This window comes from Ranitomeya imitator, chromosome 1 (assembly GCF_032444005.1).
Source record: "Ranitomeya imitator isolate aRanImi1 chromosome 1, aRanImi1.pri, whole genome shotgun sequence".
NCBI lineage: Eukaryota > Metazoa > Chordata > Amphibia > Anura > Dendrobatidae > Ranitomeya > Ranitomeya imitator.
The window spans coordinates 431,549,540-431,574,642 of NC_091282.1; the positions used below are offsets into that span (position 1 = coordinate 431,549,540).

The following is a 25,103-nucleotide window of genomic DNA, read 5'->3' on the forward strand; positions in this document are numbered from 1 at the left end:
GCCTAGGTCTGGTCAGGAGCGCTCCACGGCTACCTCTATTGTGGTGTGATAGGATTAGGGATTGCGGTCAGCAGAGTTCCCACGTCCCAGAGCTCGTCCTATGTTATTATTAACTATCAGGTCACTTTGTGTGCTCTTAACCACCAGGTCTATTGTGTTTCTGAATCACCAGTTCATAACACTAGGCAGATGGGAGAAGTTTGTGGGTGTAAGAAGAGGGTTACTTCCTGGTCAGTGTGAGTCAGCAGTCAGTGAAGTGAAGCCAGCCAAAGGGAATGTGACAAACTGTGCCTCATAATGAGGAGTGTGTGAAAGAAGAAGCAGAACAGAGATAGCAAGATTCTCTAACTGGATCAAGTGGCGTAGTAATATGGTCGAAGCATCCCTTTCCCTGTGTGTTGAAGTGGATTAGAGACAGAAAGTGAGATGAGCTGCAGTTGGATATGGCCAGGAGTCCAGAGGAATTATAGCTGTGGGTTAGTTTGTAACCCTGCGACAGCACAGGGGAAATAGGTCTGAAAAGATGACAACTTGTAGACCAGACCTGGGAGTCACAGTCACAGTGAATAAATACTGAACTTGCCAGGCTGGCGCAAGGGTATCCCTGGAGAGGGCTTTAGATAGCGATTGACAGATAGAAGTAATAGAGTGTTCAAGACAGGCAAGCCATATCCCTGAATTGTCATTTACAAGTAGAGTGCTGACATTTGTAACCGATATGTCTGTACCTCTGTGTAAGACACCTGAAGACGTGAATAATATGGTTTCTGCCTGGTATTTCATGTAAATTACATTTCAGCAAAATGGCATACTTGACTTGAATACTCCATTCCTACTATCTGTCATTCACTGACCAGAGTAACACCTTTGAACAAGCCTGGCAAGTCCAATTTATAATCTGGTTGGCTACTGTTGGTGAACAGGTAATTTTACTCTAGAGGATCAAAAATCACAGAATCTAAAATTACTTAAAAGTACAATCAGAGAAAAGTTGTTACATTTTTATGCAGTACCTGAGAGGTAGGTGCATGACACAGATTCACATTACACACACCTATCTTTAAGTTATTGAATAGTTATAACACAATTATCAATTTTGGCTGGATTACATCTTTAAAGAGAACCTGTCAACAGGTGTTAACAATTTAAACTAAAGCAACCATCCTTAACTATTCTACCGCAGTCCATTGACCTGTATCTAATCTATACTTAATTGAAACTGTATCTAGTTGAAGCACAAGCCTACTAAGGGCAGAGTAAAGTCCTATAATGTGTCAGCAGTAGCACCTATTAACCCGGAAGTGAAGTTGGTACATGCACGGTACAGGACTTTGCTTTGCCCTAAGTAGCTTCATCTGCACAGGTACAAGGTTTGAGATATTGGTAGATGATGTAGAACGAGGCATCCACATCAATCAATCCAGGAAATGAAAAGAAAAAACAATCATATAGGACCAATCTGTGTCCTATGCTATAAGTATAAAAGGTATTTTTTAGCACATGCAGGTGAAAGTTGGAGATTAGATACAGGTCGATAGACTGCAGTATAGAGCAGTTAAGAGGGTTTCCTTTTCCCCTATTTAATTCAGCTGTATGTAACTGCTAACAGCTGATTGGACAGGTTAGGCCAATCAACTGTGTTATGCCATTGCTGCATTGTATTTTGTGCAGGCTCCAGGAGGCTGAAGAAGGAGGCAAAGGAAGGATCTGGCAAATACTGGGTGTGGTATCAATTGTGATGTTACAACTAGTTTCTGAACAGCACAGGAAAAGACTAAACAGGATGTGAATAGATCTTCCAAAATCAGGAGTGAGTCTGGTCACAAGCCGAAGTGTGGTATCTAGGCAACGATACAAAATGCTGACAGTGTGTATATTACAAACTATCAACATTATACAGTTTAGGTACAAACTAAGACTGGAAATTCCCTTTAACACAATATCTGAAGAGTCACGTATTTATACACAACTGGACATACTGTAAAAACAGTGGAATAAATAAGACAAGTGATGTGAAGCGAAGCTATCAACATGACAAGGGGAGAAAACAGTTGCAGCAGTGAACATTGGGCCAGTTCATAGCTAAATATTTTCAACTGTTGAGGTCTAGTCTATAGTTTTTTTTATGAGCACTGCGGACTGAGGAGCACACTTCTTAATTGACTAATCAATTCATGTGTGAGCACCAGTACAGAGCAAGTTTTTAGCTGAGTGGAAGGTGTTCTTAAACCATTGGTATTATTTAACCGTTGGTGTTAATATACACAGCTACAATCAGGACACAAATGTATTATTGAATAAACTAGCAATGATACTGTTGGTCCTCTACCAGATGGAACCATCCTAGCTACCAAGGATGTGTAGTCTTTGTATTCTAATATCCCACACCAAGATGAATTAAATGCCAGTACAGTCTTCATGGAAAACACAGGAATGCTGATTCTGTTGTAAAAAATACAGAATTCATTCTCACCTATAATTACTTTGCATTTGGTAACAGCATACAGTGGGTATGGAAATTATTCCGACCCCTTTAAATTTTTCACTCTTTGTTTCATTGCAGCCATTTGGTAAATTCAAAAAATTTCACATTAATGTACACTCTGCACCCCATCTTGACTGAAAAAAACAAATGTAGTAATTTCTGCAAATGTATTAAAAAAGAAAAACTGAAATATTACATGGTCATAAGTGTTCAGACCCTTCGCTCAGTATTGAGTAGTAGCACCCATTTGAGCTAGCACAGCCAAGAGTCTTCTTGGGAATGATGCAACAAGTTTTTCACACCTGGATTTGGGGATCCTCTGCCATTCTTCCTCTCTAGTTCCGTCAGGTTGGATGGTGAACGTTGGTTGACAGACATTTTCAGGTCTCTCTAGAGATGCTCAATTGGGTTTAGGTCAGGATTCTGGCTGGGCCAGTCAAGAATAGTCACAGAGTTGTTGAAGTAATGCTAGCACAGGCTTCTGGTAACTGTTGTTTCAGATGCTGGGGTCATCTGAAGGCAATTGTCTATGCTGTGAAGATACGAAATGTGCAGCATCTGAAACAACGAATACTGGAAGCCTGTGCTAGCATTTCTTCTGTGGTGTTGCTATCAGTGTGTCAAGAGTGGGAGAAGAGGGTTGCATTGACAATCCAACACAATGGACAGCACTTTGAACACATTTTATAAGTGGTCATAAACTTGTAAATAACTCATGAAAGAAAAAAGTTATGTGAAAACCATGCACACCACTCTTTTTCTTGTGAAATTCCCAATAGATTTATGTGTCTCATGACCCTCTTCACATTGGAAAAAATAGCCAACTTCAAAATGGCCGCCATGGTCACCACTCATCTTGAAAAGTTTTTCCCCTCCCATATACTAATGTGCCACAAACAGGAAGTTGATATCACCAACCATTCCCATTTTATTTAGGTGTATCCATATAAATGGCCCACCCTGTACATTAACCCCTTAATCCCATATGACGTACTATCCCATCGAGCTGACCTGGGACTTAATTCCCAGTGACGGGATAGTACGTCATATACGATCGGCCGTGCTCCCTGACATCCGGCACTATGTGCCAGGAGCGGTCATGGACCGCCCCCGGCACATTAACCCCCGGCACACTGTGATCAAACATGATCGCAGTGTTCCGGCAGCATAAGGAAGCATCGCGCAGGGAGGGGGCTCCCTGTGTACTTCCCTGAGACCCTCGGAGCAACGCGATGTGATCGCATTGCTCCGAGGGTCTCCTACCATCTTCTCCCTGCAGGCCCCGGATCCAAAATGGCCACGGGGCTACATCTGGGTCCTGCAGGGAGGTGGCTTACCAGCGCCTGCTCAGAGCAAGTGCTGGTAAGCCTGCAGCCCTGCATGTCAGATCGCTGATCTGACACAGTGCCGTGCAAAGTGTCAGATCAGCGATCTGTCACTATAACATGATGCCCCCCTGGGGCAATGTTATAAAGTAAAAAAAAAAAATATTCACATGTGCAAAAAAAAATAAAAAATTCCTAAATAAAGAAAATAAAAATATATTGTTCCCATAAATACATTTCTTTATCTAAATCAGTGTTCCCCAAGTCCGGTCCTCAAGAGCCACCAACAGGTCATGTTTTCAGGATTTCCTTAGTAAAGCACAGGTCATTGAATGCTTGCCTGTCCAGGTGATGCAATATACCTGTGCAATACTAAGGAAATCCTGAAAACATGACCTGTTGGTGGCTCTTGAGGACTGGACTTGGGGAACACTGATCTAAATAATAAAAAAAACAATAAAAGTACACATATTTAGTATCGCCGCATCCGTAACGACCCCACCTATAAAACTGTCCCGCTAGTTAACCCCTTCAGTGAATGCGGTAAAAAAACAAAAACAATGTGGCAAAAAACAACGCTTTATTATCATACCGCCAAACAAAAAGAGGAATAACACGCGATCAAAAAGACGGATATAAATAACCATGGTACCGCTGGAATTGTCATCTTGTCCCGCAAAAAACGAGCCACGATACAGCATCATTAGCGAAAAATAAAAAAGTTATAGTCCTCAGAATAAAGCGATGCAAAAATAATTATTTTTTCTATAAAATAGTTTTTATCGTATAAAAGCGCCAAAACATAAAAATATATAAATATATAAATGAGGTATCGCTGTAATCGCACTGACCCAAAGAATAAAACTGCTTCATCAATTTTACCAAATGTAGAACGGTATAAACGCCCCCCCAAAAAGAAATTCATGAATAGCTGGTTTTTTGTCATTCTGCCTCACAAAAATCGGAAAAAAAAGTGATCAAAAAACGTCACGTGCCCAAAAATGTTACCAATAAAAATGTCAACTCGTCCCGCAAAAAAAGGACCTCACATGACTTTGTGGACCAAAATATGGATAAATTATAGCTCTCAAAATGTGGAGACGCAAACCTATTTTTGCAATAAAAAGCGTCTTTTAGGCTGGTTTCACATTTGCGTTTCAAAACGCAGCGTTTTAAACGCAAACGCAGGTGGTGAAAAAACGCATGTAAACGCGTGCAAATGCTGCAATTTTTAGACGCATGCATTTTTGCATGTGTTAAAACAAACGCGGCGTTTTGACGCGTTTACATGCGTTTTTTCCTGCATTTGCGTTTTTGAAACGCATGATGAGAAGTGTGTGACAGCTGCCAATCATCAAAATCAACTAGAAAACCCACTATGAACAGAAATAGCTAGGGTTAGGATTAGTGTTGAGCATTCCGATACTGCAAGTATCGGTATCGGCCGACACTTGCTGTATCGGAATTCCGATACCGAGATCCGATATTTTTGTGATATCGGAAATCGGCATCGGAGTGTGCGGTGCATATGGTTCCCAGGGTCTGGAGGAGAGGAAACTCTCCTTCAGGCCCTGGGATCCATATTAATGTAAAAAATAAAGAATAAAAGTAAAAAATATGGCTATACTCACCCCTCTGAAGAACCCTGGCTGTCACCGCTGCGAGCATCCGCCTCCGTTCCTGAGAATGTAGTGAGTGAAGGACCTTCGATGACGTCGCGGTGAGGTGAGCGGTCAAGTGAGCAGTCAGGTGACCGGTCACCTGATCGTGACGTCATCGAAGGTCCTTCACTCACAGCATTCTTTAGGACGGAGGCGGACGCTTGCAGCGGTGACAGCCAGGGTCCTTCGGAGGGGTGAGTATAGCCATATTTTTTATTTTTATTCTTTATTTTTTACATTAATATGGATCCCAGGGCCTGAAGGAGAGTTTCCTCTCCTTCAGACCCTGGGAACCATGCAGGATACATTCCGATATTTGTGTCCCATTGACTTGTATTGGTATCGGAACTCGGTATCGGCGAGATCTGATATTTTGCCGGTATCGGCCGATACCATCCGATACCGATACTTGCAAATATCGGAAGGTATCGTTCAACAACACTAGTTAGGATCCCTAGTAACCCTAGGGATCCTAACCCTAACCTTAACCCTAGGGATCCTAACCTTAACCCTAACCATAACCCTAGGGATCCTAACCCTAACCCTAGGGATCCTAACCCTAACCCTAACCCTAGGGATCCTAACCCTAACCCTAACCCTAGGGATCCTAACCATAACCCTAACCCTAAGGGATCCTAACCATAACCCTAACCCTAAGGGTTAGGGTTAGGATCCCTTAGGGTTAGGGTCATGGTTAGGATCCCTATGGTTATGGTTAGGGTTAGAGTTCGGGTTAGGGTTAGGATCCCTTTAGGGTTTGGGTTAGGGTTGGGGGGTGGCTTATCAGTGTGTATTCTTGTGTTTTTCTATTGAAACGCATGCGTTTAAAAACGCATGCAAACGCATGTGCTTAAAATGCATGCATTTACATAGACAGCAATAAGTTTTTTTGCCGCAAAAAAACGCCGCTAGAAATTACTACGTGTTGCATTTCTGCAACAAAACGCAAACATAGAAATGACGCATGCGTCATCAAAACGCGTCAAAACGCATGCAAAAAACGCATGCGTTTTTAATGTTAAGTATAGAAAAAAAACACATGCGGTTTTTTGCACTAAAACGCAGCGGCAAAAAACGCAAATGTGAAACCAGCCTTAGTCTGTGATGGCTGCCAATCATAAAAATCCACTAAAAAACCCTCTATAAATAGTAAATCAAAACCTCCTTCATCACCACCTTAGTTAGGGAAAAATAATAAAATTAAAAAAAGTTATATATTTCCATTTTCCCATTAGGGTTAGGGTAAGGGCTAGGGTTAGAGGTAGGGTTAGGGCCAGGGTTAGGAGTAGGGTTAAAGCTAGGGTTAGGGCTAGGGTTAGGGTTAGGGTTGGGGCTAGGGTTTGTTAGAATTGGGGGGTTTCCACTGTTTAGGCACATCAGGGGCTCTCCAAACGCAACATGGCGTCCGATCTCAATTCCAGCCAATTCTGCGTTGAAAAAGTAAAACAGTGCTCCTTCCCTTCCAAGCTCTCCCGTGCGCCCAAACGGGGGTTTACCCAAACATATGGGGTATCAGCGTACTCCGAACAAAATTAGACAACTTTTGGGGTCCAATTTCTCTGGTTACCCTTGGGAAAATAAAAATTTAGGGGGCTAAAAAAACATTTTTTGGGGAAAAAAATGATTTTTTATTTTCATGGCTCTGTGTTATAAACTGTAGTGAAACACTTGGGAATTCAAAGTTCTCACAACACATCTAGATAAGTTCCTTGAGGGGTCTAGTTTCTAATATGTGGTCACTTGTGGGGGGTTTCTACTGTTTAGGTACATTAGGGGCTCTGCAAATGCAATGTGACGCCTGCAGACCAATCCATCTAAGTCTGCATTCCAAATGGCGCTCCTTCCCTTCCGAGCTCTGCCATGCGCCCAAACGGTGGTTCCCCCCCACATATGGGGTATCAGCGTACTCAGGACAAATTGGACAACTTTTTGGGTCCAATTTCTCGTGATACCCTTGGGAAAATACAATATTGGGGGCTAAAAATAATTTTTGTGGAAAAAAATGATTTTTTATTTTCACAGCCCTGCGTTATAAACTGTAGTGAAACACTTGGGGGTTCAAAATTTTCACAACACATCTAGATAAGTTCCTTGAGGGGTCTAGTTTCCAATATTGGGTCATTTGTGGGGGGTTTCTACTGTTTAGGTAAATTAGGGGCTCTGCAAACGCAATGTGACCCCTGCAGACCATATCTCTGTTATTTAAGGGCATAAAAATTCAAAGTTGGAAAATTGCAAAATTTTCAAAATTTTGGCCAAACTTCTATTTTTTCACAAATAAACGCCTGTCTTTTCGAAGAAATTTCACCAATATCATGAAGTACAATATGTCATGAGAAAACAATGTCAGAATCATCAGGATCTGTTGAAGCGTTCCAGAGTTATAACCTCATAAATGGACAGTGGTCAGAATTGTAAAAATTGGCCCGGTCATTAGTGTGCAAACCACCCTTGGGGCTTAAGGGGTTAATGTGAAAACAATGAACTGTTTTTGAATTTACCAAATGGTAAAAAAAAGAAAAAAGAAAACTAAAGAGTGAAAAATTTAAAGGGGTCTGAATAATTTCTGTACCCACTGTATATTTACAGCACAGTGTTACAGCAATGGGAAGTAAAATAGCACAATACTCAAATATTTTCGTGAAAAAGCTTAAAGGTGAATTCTTGTGCTGATGCCCCCTCAGGCCTCTGGACTATTATCATTATACTAACAACATTTTAATCATATTGAGCGACAAGAAACTGGAACAAGAAACTTGCTGTTTCTACATAGAAGAGAAAAGAGAAGAATTAGCTGGATAAAAAGGCAAAATGAGCAAATTTAAGGACACATTTATAATATGATGACTGCAACATATTAAGAGGATAACAACTTTGATGGGCGTGCTTCTTTAATCAATTTTATTCCACTATCGACATAACACTCAACTACTGTACTGAAATAAACTTTTTGGACACCATCAATAAAATTGAGCTGTCCCTGTACCAAAAGCCAAATGGCCATACAACATACATCATATTGGACTATTTCCATTGCAAACACATTAAAACTCTATTGTGTACAGTAAAGCCATCAAATACAAAAGAATATTATCATGATCCGTTCCGGAGTTTAGTCCTGTCTGCTTTTTCTCTGGGTGGATCATGTCAAGGGTTAACTTTGATCTGCCTCATTCTGGGCTCGGGTTTGCTATTTAGCTCCCAGGTATCCTGAGGGTGGTGTCAGTTATAGCTCTGTCTTTCTTGGCTTGGCTCTTTGACTTTGTTTCAGTTTATCCCTATGGTACTGTATTTTGCCCGTCCTGGTTTACTGATCCCTTGCTATGTCCTGACTATTCATTCTGTCTAAATCCTTTTGTACTGTTGTGCTCTGACTTGGTTTTCCTGACCTCGCTCTCGCCACTAGGTGGCGTCTGTTCACTTGCTCTGTGTGTGCAGTCTGGTTTCACTACCAGGCTCCCCCTGGTGGAGGTTGCGCTGTACTGCACTGCAGCTGCATGACATTATAACTGACCAGCACATTTAAAGGGATTTCTGCATTTTTTTTCTCTCTGCTCTGTTTGCTATGGATCCACTCCATACCATGGCGGATCAAATGGATAGCTTGACTGTTATGATACAAGACCTGTTTGTGGAACAGAGGGCCTTGTCCTCTTCTCATAACCACCTGCAAAGGGAGCTTTCAGACACAGGTAAATCATTGCAGACTGACTTTAAACTATCTGACACTGTTGATGTCTCTTTGCACTCTCCTGAACCTACAGTCAAGCTCCCAGATATCTTCTCTGGGGAGAGGGAGAGATTTTTTACTTTTAAGGAGAGTTGCAAGCTTTTTTTTCTCTTAGAACCAGATCTTGTGGAAATGAGAGTCAGCGAGTGGGGATAATTATTTCCTTACTGCGGGAGGGACCTCAGTCATGGGCCTTCTCTTTAGCTGCTTCTGCCCCTGAATGTGTGTCTGCGGACAAATTCTTTGAGGCTTTGGGACTGATTTATGACGAACCAGACCGGGTCAGGGTATCAGAGGACATGATCATGAGTCTCTCCCAGAATGAACTCACCACTGAACATTATTGTTCTGAGTTTAGGCGGTGGTCCGTCGAGGTGTCTTGGGGTGACTCTGCTCTGAAGCACCTGTTTGAGAGAGGACTTTCAGATCATCTCAAGGACGCGCTGGCCCTTCATACGCCACCCAGCTCCCTGGTAGAGGCCATGACTCAGGCCATTCGTATGGACCGGAGGTTACGGGAGAGAAGAATTATCCAGCGTGAGATTCCTGTTTTGCCTGCCAAGTCTGAGGTAATGTCATTCAAGAAGACTATGGAAGTTGGTGCCATCAATTTCAAGGAGAAGAAGAGGAAACGGCGACGTGATGGGAAACTATGTTTTTACTGTGGAGATCCGAGACATTGGAAGAAGGACTGCCCCTCTTGTCCATCGAGTAACAAGCTGCCAAGTCTGGGTGATGGTCTAGGAGGTCACACAGACTCACAGGTAATATTTTCATCATTTCAAAAAGTTTTGTTAGAGGTGGAACTGTGTTTTGGAGGTGTTTTTGCATCCACTTCAGCATTTGTGGATCTTCCATGAACTTCATTGACTATAGTCTGGTGTCCAAGTTAAAGTTAGGGACAGTTAGGCTAGAGACTCCGATCCATATCGTTGCCATTGATAAGACACCGTTGGCTCAAAATGTCCTTAAATTTGTCTCTGAGGAGTTCCTCCTCAAGGTGGGTTCTTTGCACCAGGAACGAATTTCATGTTATGTTATGAATAATCTTCATGCGGGACTGGTGCTGGGGTTCCTATGGCTGCAGAGACATAATCCTGTTATAGACTGGGGATCTCGTGATATTTGTTGTGAATTCTGTGGCAGAGCTCCCTCCTGTGGTCACAAGTGGTACTTCGGCTGATTCTCTCTGTGAGATTCCGTTGGTGGAGGAAAGTGGTACTGCGGCTTCTGAGTTTCCTTCCTCAGGTGATGTGGTGAAGTCGTTAGGTGCTGCTCTATTTAACTCCACCTAGTGCTTTGATCCTGGCCTCCAGTCAATGTTCCAGTATTGGACTTGTTTCCTCCTGGATCGTTCCTGTGGCCTGCTGCTCTGCATAGCTAAGTTTCGCTTTGCTATTTTGTTTGCTGTTTTTTTCTGTCCAGCTTGTCCATTTGTTTTTTCCTGCTTGCTGGAAGCTCTGGGACGCAGAGGGTGTACCTCCGTGCCGTTAGTTCGGTACGGAGGGTCTTTTTGCCCCCTTTGCGTGGTTTTTGTAGGGTTTTGTGTTGACCGCAAAGTTAGCTTTCCTATCCTCGCTCTGTTCAGAAAGTCGGGCCTCACTTTGCTAAATCTATTTCATCTCTACGTTTGTCTTTTCATCTTAACTCACAGTCATTATATGTGGGGGCTGCCTTTTCCTTTGGGATATTTCTCTGAGGCAAGGTAGGCTTATTTTCTATCTTCAGGCTAGCTAGTTTCTCAGGCTGTGCCGAGTTGCATAGGGAGCGTTAGGCGCAATCCACGGCTGCCTCTAGTGTGGTTGGAGAGGATTAGGGATTGCGGTCAGCAGAGTTCCCACGTCTCAGAGCTCGTTCAATGTTTTTGGGTTATTGTCAGGTCACTGTATGTGCTCTGACCTCTATGTCCATTGTGGTACTGAATTACCTTAACATAACAGTACTGGAGGCCGAAAGTACTAATGATTCTCAATAGAGGGAAAAAAGAAGTTCTGAGACCATTTTTTTTTCTCTGCACTGTGTTTTGCCTTTTTTTTCCCCTAGACATTTGGGTGGTTCAGGACACAGGTGTAGCGATGGACATTAAAGGTTTGTCTTCATGTGTGGATCAGCTCACGGCAAGAGTACAAAATATTCAAGACTTTGTGGTTCAGAATTCTATGTTAGAACCGAGAATTCCTATTCCTGATTTGTTTTTTGGAGATAGAACTAAATTTCTGAGTTTCAAAAATAATTGTAAACTATTTCTGGCTTTGAAACCTCGCTCCTCTGGTGACCCAGTTCAACAAGTTAGGATCATTATTTCTTTTTTACGTGGCGACCCTCAGGACTGGGCATTTTCTCTTGCGTCAGGAGACACTGCATTAAGTAATATCGATGCATTTTTCCTGGCTCTCGGATTGCTGTACGATGAACCTAATTCAGTGTATCAGGCAGAGAAAAATTTGCTGGCTCTGTGTCAGGGTCAGGATGAGATAGAGGTATATTGTCAGAAATTTAGAAAGTGGTCCGTACTCACTCAATGGAATGAAGGTGCGCTCGCAGCTATTTTCAGAAAGGGTCTCTCTGAAGCCCTTAAGGATGTCATGGTGGGATTTCCTATGCCTGCTGGTCTGAATGAGTCTATGTCTTTGGCCATTCAGATCGGTCGACGCTTGCGTGAGCGTAAATCTGTGCACCATTTGGCGGTATTACCTGAGCTTAAACCTGAGCCTATGCAGTGCGATAGGACTTTGACCAGAGTTGAACGGCAAGAACACAGACGTCTGAATGGGCTGTGTTTCTACTGTGGTGATTCCACTCATGCTATCTCTGATTGTCCTAAGCGCACTAAGCGGTTCGCTAGGTCTGCCACCATTGGTACGGTACAGTCAAAATTTCTTCTGTCCGTTACCTTGATCTGCTCTTTGTCATCGTATTCTGTCATGGCATTTGTGGATTCAGGCGCTGCCCTGAATTTGATGGACTTGGAGTATGCTAGGCGTTGTGGGTTTTTCTTGGAGCCCTTGCAGTGTCCTATTCCATTGAGAGGAATTGATGCTACGCCTTTGGCAAAGAATAAGCCTCAGTACTGGACCCAGCTGACCATGTGCATGGCTCCTGCACATCAGGAGGTTATTCGCTTTCTGGTGTTGCATAATCTGCATGATGTGGTCGTGTTGGGGTTGCCATGGCTACAAGTCCATAATCCAGTATTAGATTGGAAATCCATGTCTGTGTCCAGCTGGGGTTGTCAGGGGGTACATGGTGATATCCCATTTCTGACTATTTCGTCATCCACCCATTCTGAGGTTCCAGAGTTCTTGTCTGATTACCGGGATGAATTTGATGAGCCCAAGTCCGATACCCTACCTCCGCATAGGGATTGTGATTGTGCTATCGATTTGATTCCTGGTAGTAAATTTCCAAAAGGTCGACTGTTTAATTTATCTGTGCCTGAGCACGCCGCTATGCGGAGTTATGTGAAGGAGTCCTTGGAGAAGGGGCATATTCGCCCGTCATCGTCGCCATTAGGAGCAGGGCTCTTTTTTGTAGCCAAGAAGGATGGTTCGCTGAGACCTTGTATAGATTACCGCCTTCTAAATAAGATCACGGTTAAATTTCAGTACCCCTTGCCATTGTTATCTGATTTGTTTGCTCGGATTAAGGGGGCTAGTTGGTTCACCAAGATAGATCTTCGTGGTGCGTATAATCTTGTGCGTATTAAGCGAGGCGATGAATGGAAAACTGCATTTAATACGCCCGAGGGCCATTTTGAGTATCTAGTAATGCCATTCGGACTTGCCAATGCTCCATCAGTGTTTCAGTCCTTTATGCATGACATCTTCCGAGAGTACCTGGATAAATTCCTGATTGTGTACTTGGGTGACATTTTGATCTTCTCGGATGATTGGGAGTCTCATGTGAAGCAAGTCAGAACGGGGTTTCAGGTCCTGCGTGCTAATTCTTTGTTTGTGAAGGGATCAAAGTGTCTCTTTGGTGTTCAGAAGGTTTCATTTTTGGGGTTCATCTTTTCCCCTTCTACTATCGAGATGGACCCTGTTAAGGTCCAAGCCATCCATGATTGGACTCAGCCGACATCTCTGAAAAGTCTGCAAAAGTTCCTGGGCTTTGCTAATTTTTATCGTCGCTTCATCTGAAAATTTTCTAGTATTGCTAAACCATTGACCGATTTGACCAAGAAGGGTGCTGATGTGGTGAATTGGTCTTCTGCTGCTGTGGAAGCTTTTCAAGAGTTGAAGCGTCGTTTTTCTTCTGCCCCTGTGTTGTGTCAACCAGATGTTTCGCTTCCATTCCAGGTCGAGGTTGATGCTTCTGAGATTGGAGCAGGGGCTGTTTTGTGGCAGAGAAGTTCTGATTGCTCGGTGATGAAACCATGCGCCATCTTTTCCAGGAAGTTTTCGCCTGCTGAGCGAAATTATGATGTGGGCAATCGAGAGTTGCTGGCCATGAAGTGGGCATTCGAGGAGTGGCGTCATTGGCTTGAAGGAGCTAAGCATCGCGTGGTGGTCTTGACTGATCATAAGAACTTGACTTATCTCGAGTCTGCCAAGCGGTTGAATCCTAGACAGGCTCGTTGGTCGCTGTTTTTTGCCTTTTTTGACTTTGTGATTTCGTACCTTCCGGGCTCTAAAAATGTGAAGGCGGATGCTCTGTCTAGGAGTTTAGTGCCCGACTCTCCGGGTTTATCTGAGCCGGCGGGTATCCTCAAAGAGGGAGTAATTGTGTCTGCCATCTCCCCTGATTTGCGGCGGGTGCTGCAAAAATTTCAGGTTAATAAACCTGATCGTTGCCCAGCGGAGAAACTGTTTGTCCCTGATATGTGGACGAATAAAGTTATCTCTGAGGTTCATTGTTCGGTGTTGGCTGGTCATCCTGGAATCTTTGGTACCAGAGAGTTAGTGGCTAGATCCTTTTGGTGGCCATCTCTGTCGCGGGATGTGCGTTCTTTTGTGCAGTCCTGTGGGATTTGTGCTCGGGCTAAGCCCTGCTGTTCTCGTGCCAGTGGGTTGCTTTTGCCCTTGCCGGTCCCGAAGAGGCCTTGGACACATATCTCTATGGATTTTATTTCAGATCTTCCCGTCTCTCAAAAGATGTCAGTCATTTGGGTGGTCTGTGATCGCTTCTCTAAGATGGTCCATTTGGTACCCTTGTCTAAATTACCTTCATCCTCTGATTTGGTGCCATTGTTCTTCCAGCATGTGGTTCGTTTACATGGCATTCCAGAGAATATCGTTTCTGACAGAGGTTCCCAGTTTGTTTCGAGGTTTTGGCGAGCCTTTTGTGGTAGGATGGGCATTGACTTGTCTTTTTCCTCGGCTTTCCATCCTCAGACTAATGGCCAGACCGAACGAACCAATCAGACCTTGGAAACATATCTGAGATGCTTTGTTTCTGCTGATCAGGATGACTGGGTGTCCATTTTGCCTTTGGCTGAGTTCGCCCTTAATAATCAGGCCAGCTCGGCTACCTTGGTTTCGCCGTTTTTCTGCAACTCTGGGTTCCATCCTCGTTTCTCTTCAGGGCAGGTTGAGTCTTCGGACTGTCCTGGTGTGGATACTGTGATGGACAGGTTGCAGCAGATTTGGACTCATGTAGTGGACAATTTGACCTTGTCCCAGGAGAAGGCTCAACGTTTCGCTAATCGCAGACGCTGTGTGGGTCCCCGACTTCGTGTTGGGGATTTGGTTTGGTTATCTTCTCGTCATATTCCTATGAAGGTTTCCTCTCCTAAGTTTAAACCTCGTTTCATTGGTCCGTATAGGATTTCTGAGGTTCTTATTCCTGTGTCTTTTCGTCTGACCCTTCCAGATTCTTTTTCCATACATAACGTATTCCATAGGTCATTGTTGCGGAGATACGTGGCACCTATGGTTCCATCTGTTGATCCTCCTGCCCCGGTTTTGGTGGAGGGGGAGTTGGAGTATATTGTGGAGAAGATTTTGGATTCTCGTGTTTCAAGACGGAAACTCCAGTATCTGGTTAAGTGGAAGGGTTATGCTCAGGAAGATAATTCCTGGGTCTTTGCCTCTGATGTCCATGCTCCCGATCTTGTTCGTGCCTTTCATATGGCTCATCCTGGTCGTCCTGGGGACTCTGGTGAGGGTTCGGTGACCCCTCCTCAAGGGGGGGGTACTGTTGTGAATTCTGTGGCAGAGCTCCCTCCTGTGGTCACAAGTGGTACTTCGGCTGATTCTCTCTGTGAGCTTCCGTTGGTGGAGGAAAGTGGTACTGCGGCTTCTGAGTTTCCTTCCTCAGGTGATGTGGTGAAGTCGTTAGGTGCTGCTCTATTTAACTCCACCTAGTGCTTTGATCCTGGCCTCCAGTCAATGTTCCAGTATTGGACTTGTTTCCTCCTGGATCGTTCCTGTGGCCTGCTGCTCTGCATAGCTAAGTTTCGCTTTGCTATTTTGTTTGCTGTTTTTTTCTGTCCAGCTTGTCCATTTGTTTTTTCCTGCTTGCTGGAAGCTCTGGGACGCAGAGGGTGTACCTCCGTGCCGTTAGTTCGGTACGGAGGGTCTTTTTGCCCCCTTTGCGTGGTTTTTGTAGGGTTTTGTGTTGACCGCAAAGTTAGCTTTCCTATCCTCGCTCTGTTCAGAAAGTCGGGCCTCACTTTGCTAAATCTATTTCATCTCTACGTTTGTCTTTTCATCTTAACTCACAGTCATTATATGTGGGGGCTGCCTTTTCCTTTGGGGTATTTCTCTGAGGCAAGGTAGGCTTATTTTCTATCTTCAGGCTAGCTAGTTTCTCAGGCTGTGCCGAGTTGCATAGGGAGCGTTAGGCGCAATCCACGGCTGCCTCTAGTGTGGTTGGAGAGGATTAGGGATTGCGGTCAGCAGAGTTCCCACGTCTCAGAGCTCGTTCAATGTTTTTGGGTTATTGTCAAGTCACTGTATGTGCTCTGACCTCTATGTCCATTGTGGTACTGAATTACCTTAACATAACAGATATTGTTAAATGGGGTCCTAATTGTTCCAATGGTTGTCTTTCTGCTGTGTTTGTGTCCACCATTAGTACGGAGGGTATTCCGGAGTACCTAAAAGACTTTGGTGATGTGTTCTCCGAAAAAGAGGCTGATGTATTACCACCCCATCGTCCTTATGATTGTACCATCAACCTTATTCCGGGTTCTAAATTGCCCAAAGCCCGTTTGTACAATCTTTCTGGCCCGGAACGTACTGCTATGAAAAACTATATCTCTGATAGTCTACGCAAAGGTCACATCCATCCCTCTGTCTCACCTGTGGCTGCGGGGGTTTTTTTTGTCAAGAAAAAAGATGGTGGTTTACGCCCATGCCTCGATTTCCGGGAACTAAATAAAATTACTATGAGAAATACCTACCCTCTCCCACTCATTCCTGATCTCTATAACCAATTGTCTTGGGCTAAGTGGTTTTCCAAACTCGATCTTAGGGGAGCATATAATCTTATCCGCATTCAGGAAGGGGATGAGTGGAAAACGGCATTTCTCGCCTCCGAGGGCCTGTTTGAAAATTTGGTCATGCCCTTTGCTCTCACAAACCCGCCCGCGGTGTTTCAGAACTTCATGAATGATGTGTTTTCTGATTTTATCGGGTGCTTTATGGTTGTATACCTGGATGATATCCTTGTTTTCTCGCCTGACAAGGAATCTCACATTCGTCATTTACGTGCTGTTCTTCACTGGTTACAGGGAAATTCTTTGTTTGCTAAACCAGAGAAATGTTTGTTTTGTGTCCATGAGCTTTCTTTTCTGGGGATCATCCTTTCTGCGAATGGGTTTCGGATGGATCCCGGAAAGGTACAGGCCATTGTTGATTGGGTGCAACCCAGAGACCTCAAGGGGTTGCAACGTTTTCTGGGTTTTGCCAATTATTACCGAAAATTCATCAATGGGTTTTCTCAGGTAGTCAAGCCACTCACCGATCTTACTTGCAAAGGGGCTGATCTCAAAGTTTGGTCATCCTTGGCAGTTGAAGCATTTATTACATTAAAAAAATGTTTTATGTCTGCTCCTGTGTTGGTTCAGCCCGATCCATCTAAACCATTCATTGTAGAGGTGGACGCATCAGAGGTGGGAGTAGGGGCGATGTTGTCTCAGGGACCTGTTACTTTGACCAACTTGAGACCATGTGCCTTTTTCTCCCGTAAGTTTTCTTCTGTTGAGAGGAACTATGATGTTGGGAACCGGGAGTTATTGGCCATAAAATTGGCTTTTGAAGAATGGAGGCATTTTTTGGAGAGGGCGGTTCATTGGATCACGGTGATTACTGACCACAAGAATTTGTCTTATATTGAAACTGCCAAACGGTTAACTCCTAGACAGGCTAGGTGGTCGCTGTTTTTCTAACTTTTTTTTTTACAATCACTTTTCGGCCTGGTTCCAAGAATGTCAAGGCTGATGCCGTATCTCGCAGTTTTGATCCGATATCACCCCCCGAACCTCCTTCCTCCATTCTTCAGCATGTTTGTTGAGCACGTTGTACAGCTGCATGGCGTGCCTTTGAGTGTGGTTTCTGACAGAGGAGTACAATTTGTGTCCAAATTTTGGAGGGCATTTTGTAAAAGATTGGGTATTTGTTTGAACTTCTCCTTTGCTTACCATCCTGAGACCAACGGGCAGACGGAGAGGACCAATCAGTCACTTGAACAGATTTTGAGTTGTCTTGCTACATCTCAGCAGGATGATTGGAGTTCTTCATTGCCGGTGGCTGAATTTGCATTTAATAATCGGATTAACCAGTCCACGGGCACCTCTCCATTCTTCTGTAACTACGGTTTTCATCCCCATTTTGGTGAATTTTCTAGGCTGGATTCAGGATGTACAGGGGCTGATACGGCAGTGCAACGGTTGGGGGAGGTGTGGAGGGAGGTCCAGAAGAACATTGGGAAGGCACAGGGCAAACATAAACTTTTTGCTGATAAGCGACGGTCTGTAGGACCTATATTCCAGGTAGGAGATAAAGTGTGGTTGTCTACCAAGAACATTCGTCTAAAGATTCCTTCTGCTAAGCTTGGTCCCAGGTTTATTGGTCCTTACGAGATCATTGAGGTGGTCAATCCAGTTGCCTTTCGTTTACGCCTTCCTCAGTCGCTTTGGATCCCCAATGTGTTCCATAAATCCCTTCTTAAGTTCTTTGTACCATCTTCTGCTGGGCCTCCATCCCTTCCGCCTCCTGTCTCCGTGGATGGTCAGACCGAGTTTGAAGTAGAACAGATCATGGATTTCTCGCATGGTCCGTAGTTCCCGGTGTGATCTGTCCATGCTGATCGATTGGTCCGGGCATTTCATGCACGTTATCCTGGGAAACCTGGGGGTCCGGTGGCCCCCCTTGTCATGATCCGTTCCGAAGTTTAGTCCTGTCTGCTTTTTCTCTGGGTGGATCATGTCAAGGGTTAACTTTGATCTGCCTCATTCTAGGCTCGGGTTTGCTATTTAGCTCCCAGGTATCCTGAGGGTGGTGTCAGTTATAGCTCTGTCTTTGGCGTGTGAACCTGACTCTGGAACCCCTTGGTTTGTCCTACTGAACCCTGACTTGTCCTGTGTCTGTTATCTTCCCCTGCCTGCCCTTTCCCAGTGTCTCTTTGTTTGTCTGTATATCTGCTTGACCCTCTGGTTATGATATCTTGGCTTGGCTCTTTGACTCTGTTTCAGTTTATCCCTATCGTACCGTATTTTGCCCGTCCTGGTTTACTGATCCCTTGCTATATTCTGAGTATTCATTCTGTCTAAATCCGTTTGTACTGTTGTGCTCTGACTTGGTTTTCCTGACCTCGCTCTCGCCACTAGGTGGCGTCTGTTCAGTTGCTCTGTGTGTGCAGTCTGGTTTCACTACCAGGCTCCCCCTGGTGGAGGTTTCGCTGTACTGCACTGCAGCTGCATGACAAATATGTTCCAATTGACCAGATAGAGATGAACATGTTGGTGACCTCAGAAATACATTTTGATTAAGAACAATTAAAAACCAAAGTAAAGAGCCAGCAGAATACCAAGACACCATCTCCTACATTAGGGAATTAAACAAGACAGTCAACTGGTAGCTCTAATAGTCACGTAAAATCCAAATCTGGAAGTGTTGTGGGGAGCAAATACAGAAAATATAACCATTATTTCAAAAAGAAGTCCAATTAAAATACATATTTCCAGACCTCACTGTTCGGTTTTAGACAATCCCCAAATCTGAGAAGCATCACTGTCAAAAGCAACCAGGCAAAAAAGCCTGTTTGTAAGTAATGACCATGGACAATAAAGATTCTAAACACATCAGGATTACAAGATTCCAGGTACTTTCAAATGAAACCTGTCAGTAGGATCAGCACACGTAAGCCATCTATATGACCATGCTGGTAATAGGAAGTTGGATAAATTAACACCTTGACATCTGTGATCCAGTGTTTTATTCCACACAAATTCATGTTTTTCTTATATGTAAGGCTGGTTTCACACTTGCATTTCAAAACGTATGCATTTTTTTAAAAAAACGCATGGTGAAAATACGCATGTAAACGCGTGCAAATGCTGCGGTTTTTTGACGCATGCGTTTTTGCATGTGGTGAAAAAAACGCTGCGTTTTGACGCGTTTACATGCGTTTTTTCATGCGTTTGTGTTTTTTAAACGCATGCTGAGAAATGTGTGTCAGCTGCCAATCATCAAAATAAAGTAAAAAACCCACTATAAACAGAAATAGTTAGGGTTAGGGTTAGGGGTAGGGTTAGGGATCATAACCCTACCCCTAACCCTAAAGAGATCCTAACCCCAACCCTACCCCTAACCCTAAGCCTAATGGGTTAGGGTTAGGGTTAGGGTTAGGATCCCGTTAGGCTTAGAGTTAGGGGTAGGGTTAGGGTTAGGGTTAGGGATAGGGTTAGGGTTAGGGTTAGGATCCCGTTAGGGGTAGGGTTAGGGGTAGGGTTAGGGATAGGTTTAGGGTTAGGATTAGGATCCCTTTATCACCTTTATGGTGGGGGGTGGCATATCAGTGTGTTTTCTGTTTTTTTTTAATAAAAACGCATGCGTTTTTAACGCAAACGCATGTGCTTAAAAACGCATGCGTTTACATAGATATCAATAGGTTTTTTTTGCCGCAAAAAAACGCATGCGTTTTTTTGCGGTAAAAAAAAAAGCTGCAAAAATTACTACATGTTGCATTTCTGCAACACAACGCATGCTGAGAAAAAACGCATGCGTTGCAAAAATGCATCAAAACGCATGCAAAAAAATGCATGCGTTTTTAATGTTAAATATAGGGAAAAAGCGCATGCTTTTTTTGCATTTTTTACCGCAAAAACGCAAAAAAAAACGCAAATGTGAAACCAGCCTTAATGAGCTGTTCAGAACTTTTTTGCAGGACACTGGTATGCATGACAATTTTCCTCCAGAGCTTATTTTCAATAAAAGGTGAAGTTATGTAATGGCCGCTTTCTGCTCTTCTGATCTCACTGCAAAGCTGTATGTGATTATAACTGACACATCTGCAGGTTCCTCTCAGCGTCAGCCTCCATCTCACAGGCAGACAGGGTTGCAATAGTGCAGGGATACAGCAGAGCTGTTAGACCTGCAGCTGTTAATTAGTTTGGTATGAGACAAAATTCAGTTTTACTATGCTGTGATAGTTATATGTCTCACACTGGTAAGGCCCCTTTCATTTAAAATAATCTCTGGAGGCAGATACTTAAGCAGATCTATGTCCTGCCTATAGTAGTTCTTAACATCTGAATTACTGTACATATAGGAAAAACTTGGATTTCCCTGGAATAAGATATTGGATCTCAATATCGCATTTATTAAGGTATCATTTTAATCAGCTTCCTATGACCTACATGTCCATGTAAATGGCCTAAGAGAGTTAATACTACGGACAGAAGCCCTTTAATACATGTAGAAAAAGTCCAACTTGTGGTCTATACATAGGGGAAACAGAACAAAAGCTTAGAATGCAGATGAATTCTCATCACCACAAAATAAAAAGGAAAAAGGACATATCTACCTGTGGAAAAAAATATTTTTGCAGCCCTGACAACAGTATCATGTGCATGAAAATATCAGTATTGAAGGGTCACATCAAGTCCCAGAGAAATAATCTCTTACATTCCGTTGTTCCCATGGAGGCTTTTGATTATTAGCCATGGCTGGTGTGATGTCATCTGTGATGTTGCATTAGCCCTGAAAAATAATATGCCACCCTGGGGATACCAGAAGTTAAGAGATTCACGGGACTCCCATCTAGCCGCCAGATACTACTGACCTGGATGCTGGACCAGATCATCCAGTATAAACCACTGAAGACTCTCAATTTTGGATTGAAGATAGCATATTTGTGAATCACAAAGATATTGTAACCTGTAAATGTAATTTTATTTATATTGTTTGCATCTCTTTTCAGCCTTATTAATGAATCACTAAGGGACCAACTACTAGTTACTATTCAGAAGACCTTCACCTATACTCGAACCCAAGCACAGCACCTATTTATGATCCTTATGGAATGTATGAAGAAAAAGGAGCTGGTATGTATTTGCTCATTGCATCCATTTCTCCATTTCTTTGTGTCATAGAAAAACATGAAAAAAATTGTTAACATTTTTGCAGAATTCATATTCATGATATTGATCTAAAATAATACATACATTTGTAAATTATTTAATGTCACCATTATTATTTTTTATATTGGAGAAAATAGACATTTGGCTATTGTGTTATTACTTCCATGACTGATCACCGCTAATTGCTGTTCTCCATCTCTACTTGCCAATAGTTTCAAGTTGCAAGTTTAGGTGTAGAAATGCAATTTAGCCATTGGTGGTAATCCAAGTGCTGAACCCATGAACATTGGCCATGAACTTATAAATACAGTGTAACAATATAATATTGAGGAAGAAATTGTGTGCCTTTAGCTAAGAAACCTAGTGATTCCATACAATTTGGCATATTTCTATCAGTTAATTTGTGTTCATATTCTAGTTTACTGAACCTCTCTACAGGTACTTTTATACTGTGCAGTGCACAGCGTTAACCAACCAACATGTATGTCGTTGGGTGGTTGTCGAGTAGCCTGTTTACACACTTTGTGCTTTCAATGCACACAGAGTGATCTGTAATAAATCATTCAGTGTGCATACGTTGCTATTGTTCTCAGCAGGATGATGTGCTGCTGAGAATGATGATCTTTTGGAAAAACTAAAAAATGATTTATCCGATAAACGAGAATTATGCTTGTTTGTCGGATATTTAGCAACCTGTTTAACTTGCAATATTATTGTGAAAAAATGGTTCCTAAGTTCAAGATAATGATGTAGTGTAAATGCTCCGTAAATCTTCTAGTAAAAAACACTTCAAACACAAGCCCCCCTAAAATTATGCTCCATCGTGGTTTTTACTAAATGTTGTCAGCTCGCAGCATTGCAATATTGCAGTTAGTACAAATTCCTAAATAAACCAATCACAAATAACGGAATACAATTGGTATAAAGTGGAAAATGTTGATGTCAGTCAGCAGGGGCAGACACAGACAGCTTGGGGCCACTGTGCAGGAAATGTGTCTGTAATAACATCTTCCTCCACCTCCCTGTTACTAAATCCATTATAAATCCCCTTTCCTCTCATCCTAATCCCCCACACCCCCATCCCATTATTGCCCTCTCCCCCACCCCCATAATTGCCCTCTTCACTACCTCCATTATTGCTTTCTCCCCACCACCCCATTATTGCCCATTCACCACCTCCATCATTTCCTCCGCCCCCACCACCCCTGTCAACCCAATCATTGCCTTCTGCCCCATCACCCTCATCATTGCCCTCTCCTCCACCTACACACACACAGACACACAGCACCATTCACTTCTCTACATACACACACACACTCACCTCTGTGCACGGTATCCTGAAGCCCCAACATCGCCGGCAGCTTCCGGTCTCGCACAGCCGTGGTGCTGAATGATGATGTCTTTCAGCTGCTGCTGTGTGACAGGAAGTGCGGGCAGGAAGCAGGACATATCGATTCCCTGCAGCTCTACTATGCTGCCATTTTCTCCTGAAGACAGTGGAGCTGCAGGGATTGCTCCCTGCCCGCCGCACATGAGGGCAATCTGGCCAGGGGACCCCCGAAGCATATAACACAGCCCATGTTGCATATAACACAACCCACATAGCATATAACACAGCTCAAGCAGTATATACCACAGGCCATGTAGCATATAGCACAGCCACATAGTATATAACACAGCCCACAAAGCATATAGCACAAGCATCACCCATTATCATAGTCCTAATTTATATTTGTGGCTCAAAAAGTCATAATCCTCTAAGGGGTATGCCAGGCAGAAGATAAGAAGTGAAATGAACAAAAGTAAACGCTAAAATAACTGTTTATTAATACATAAATTAAAAAACAAGGGGGACGCAAAAATGTATAACATAAAAAAGACACAAAATGGGACCTCCAAGTGGTAAAGGGAGAGAAGAGCCAACAAAATAAATAATGGATGTTACAGAATGGTATATATGCCGCATGGAATAGTTCCCCCTCCAAGGCAGGGTATTACTAGTCTATGGAATACAAGTGTGGCTACAATAATATGGCTAGCTGAACTAACAGGTAAATTTAACCACCTTACAGAGCCATCACATACATTGTGTATATAATAACAAAACCAAAAGCTGTGCGGTGGTAAGGAGTATTTCCAAAGTACAGAGAACCGCTGGTGCTTGAAAAGCTACTCAAGAGGCTGATGCAGGAATCCCTATATAGTCACAGCATCAGTGGCTGGAAGAGGTAGATGGCGTTTTATAGAGTGGATATTATTACCTGTGCAGAGCCGCGGAGGAGATAGAGGCCAGTGCTCTGGGATCAAGCAGGCATATAGCGGTGTGTGGCTGCGCTCTACCGACGCCCGACGAGCGCCGTTTCGCAAGGATGCTTCTTCCGGGGGCGGCTAGTTCAGCTAGCCATATTATTGTAGCCACACTTGTATTCCATAGACTAGTAATACCCTGCCTTGGAGGGGGATCTATTCCATGCGGCATATATACCATTCTGTAACATCCATTATTTATTTTGTTGGCTCTTCTCTCCCTTTACCACTTGGAGGTCCCATTTTGTGTCTTTTTTATGTTATACATTTTTTTGTCCCCCTTGTTTTTTAATTTATGTATTAATAAACAGTTATTTTAACGTTTACTTTTGTTCATTTCACTTCTTATCCTCTGCCTGGCATACCCCTTAGAGGATTATGGTTGTTGTATATAGCACAACCATGTAGTATATAGCACAGCCCACGTAGCATATAACACAGCCCACGTAGCATATAGCACAGCCCATGTAGCATATAGCACAGCCACATAGTATATAACACAGCCCACGTAGCATATAGCCCAGCCATGTAGTATATAACACAGCCATGTAGCATATAACACAGCCCACATAGTATATAACACAGCCACATAGCATATAACACAGCCATGTAGTATATAACACAGCCACATAGTATATAACACAGCCCACGTACATATAGCACAGCCCACATGCATATAGCACAGCCCACGTAGCATATAACACAGCCACGTAGTATATATCACAGCCCACATAGCATATAACACAGCCCATGTAGCATATATCACAGCCCACGTAGTATATAGCACAGTCCACATAGTATATAGCACAGCCCATGTAGCATATAACACAGCCACATAGTGTATAACACAGCCCACATAGCATATAGCACAGCCACGTAGTATATAGCACAGCCACCTAGTATATAACACAGCCATGTAGCATATAACACAGCCCACGTAGTATATAGCACAGTCCACATAGTATATAAAGCAGCCATGTAGCATATAACACAACCCATGTAGTATATAGCACAGCCTACATAGTATGTAACACATCCACGTACTATATAACACAGCCATGTAGTATAT

At 43.2% G+C, this 25,103-nt stretch overlaps 1 protein-coding gene across 1 annotated transcript in view; it reads left to right on the plus strand.

The window, feature by feature from the left end:
- TRPM3 (transient receptor potential cation channel subfamily M member 3) overlaps positions 1-25,103 on the plus strand; it is a 783,591-nt gene that overhangs the window by 383,727 nt on the left and 374,761 nt on the right. The window contains exon 8 of the mRNA XM_069763506.1: positions 21,568-21,691. Coding sequence (XP_069619607.1) covers positions 21,568-21,691 — 124 coding nt within the window. The remainder of the gene's footprint in view (positions 1-21,567; positions 21,692-25,103) is intronic.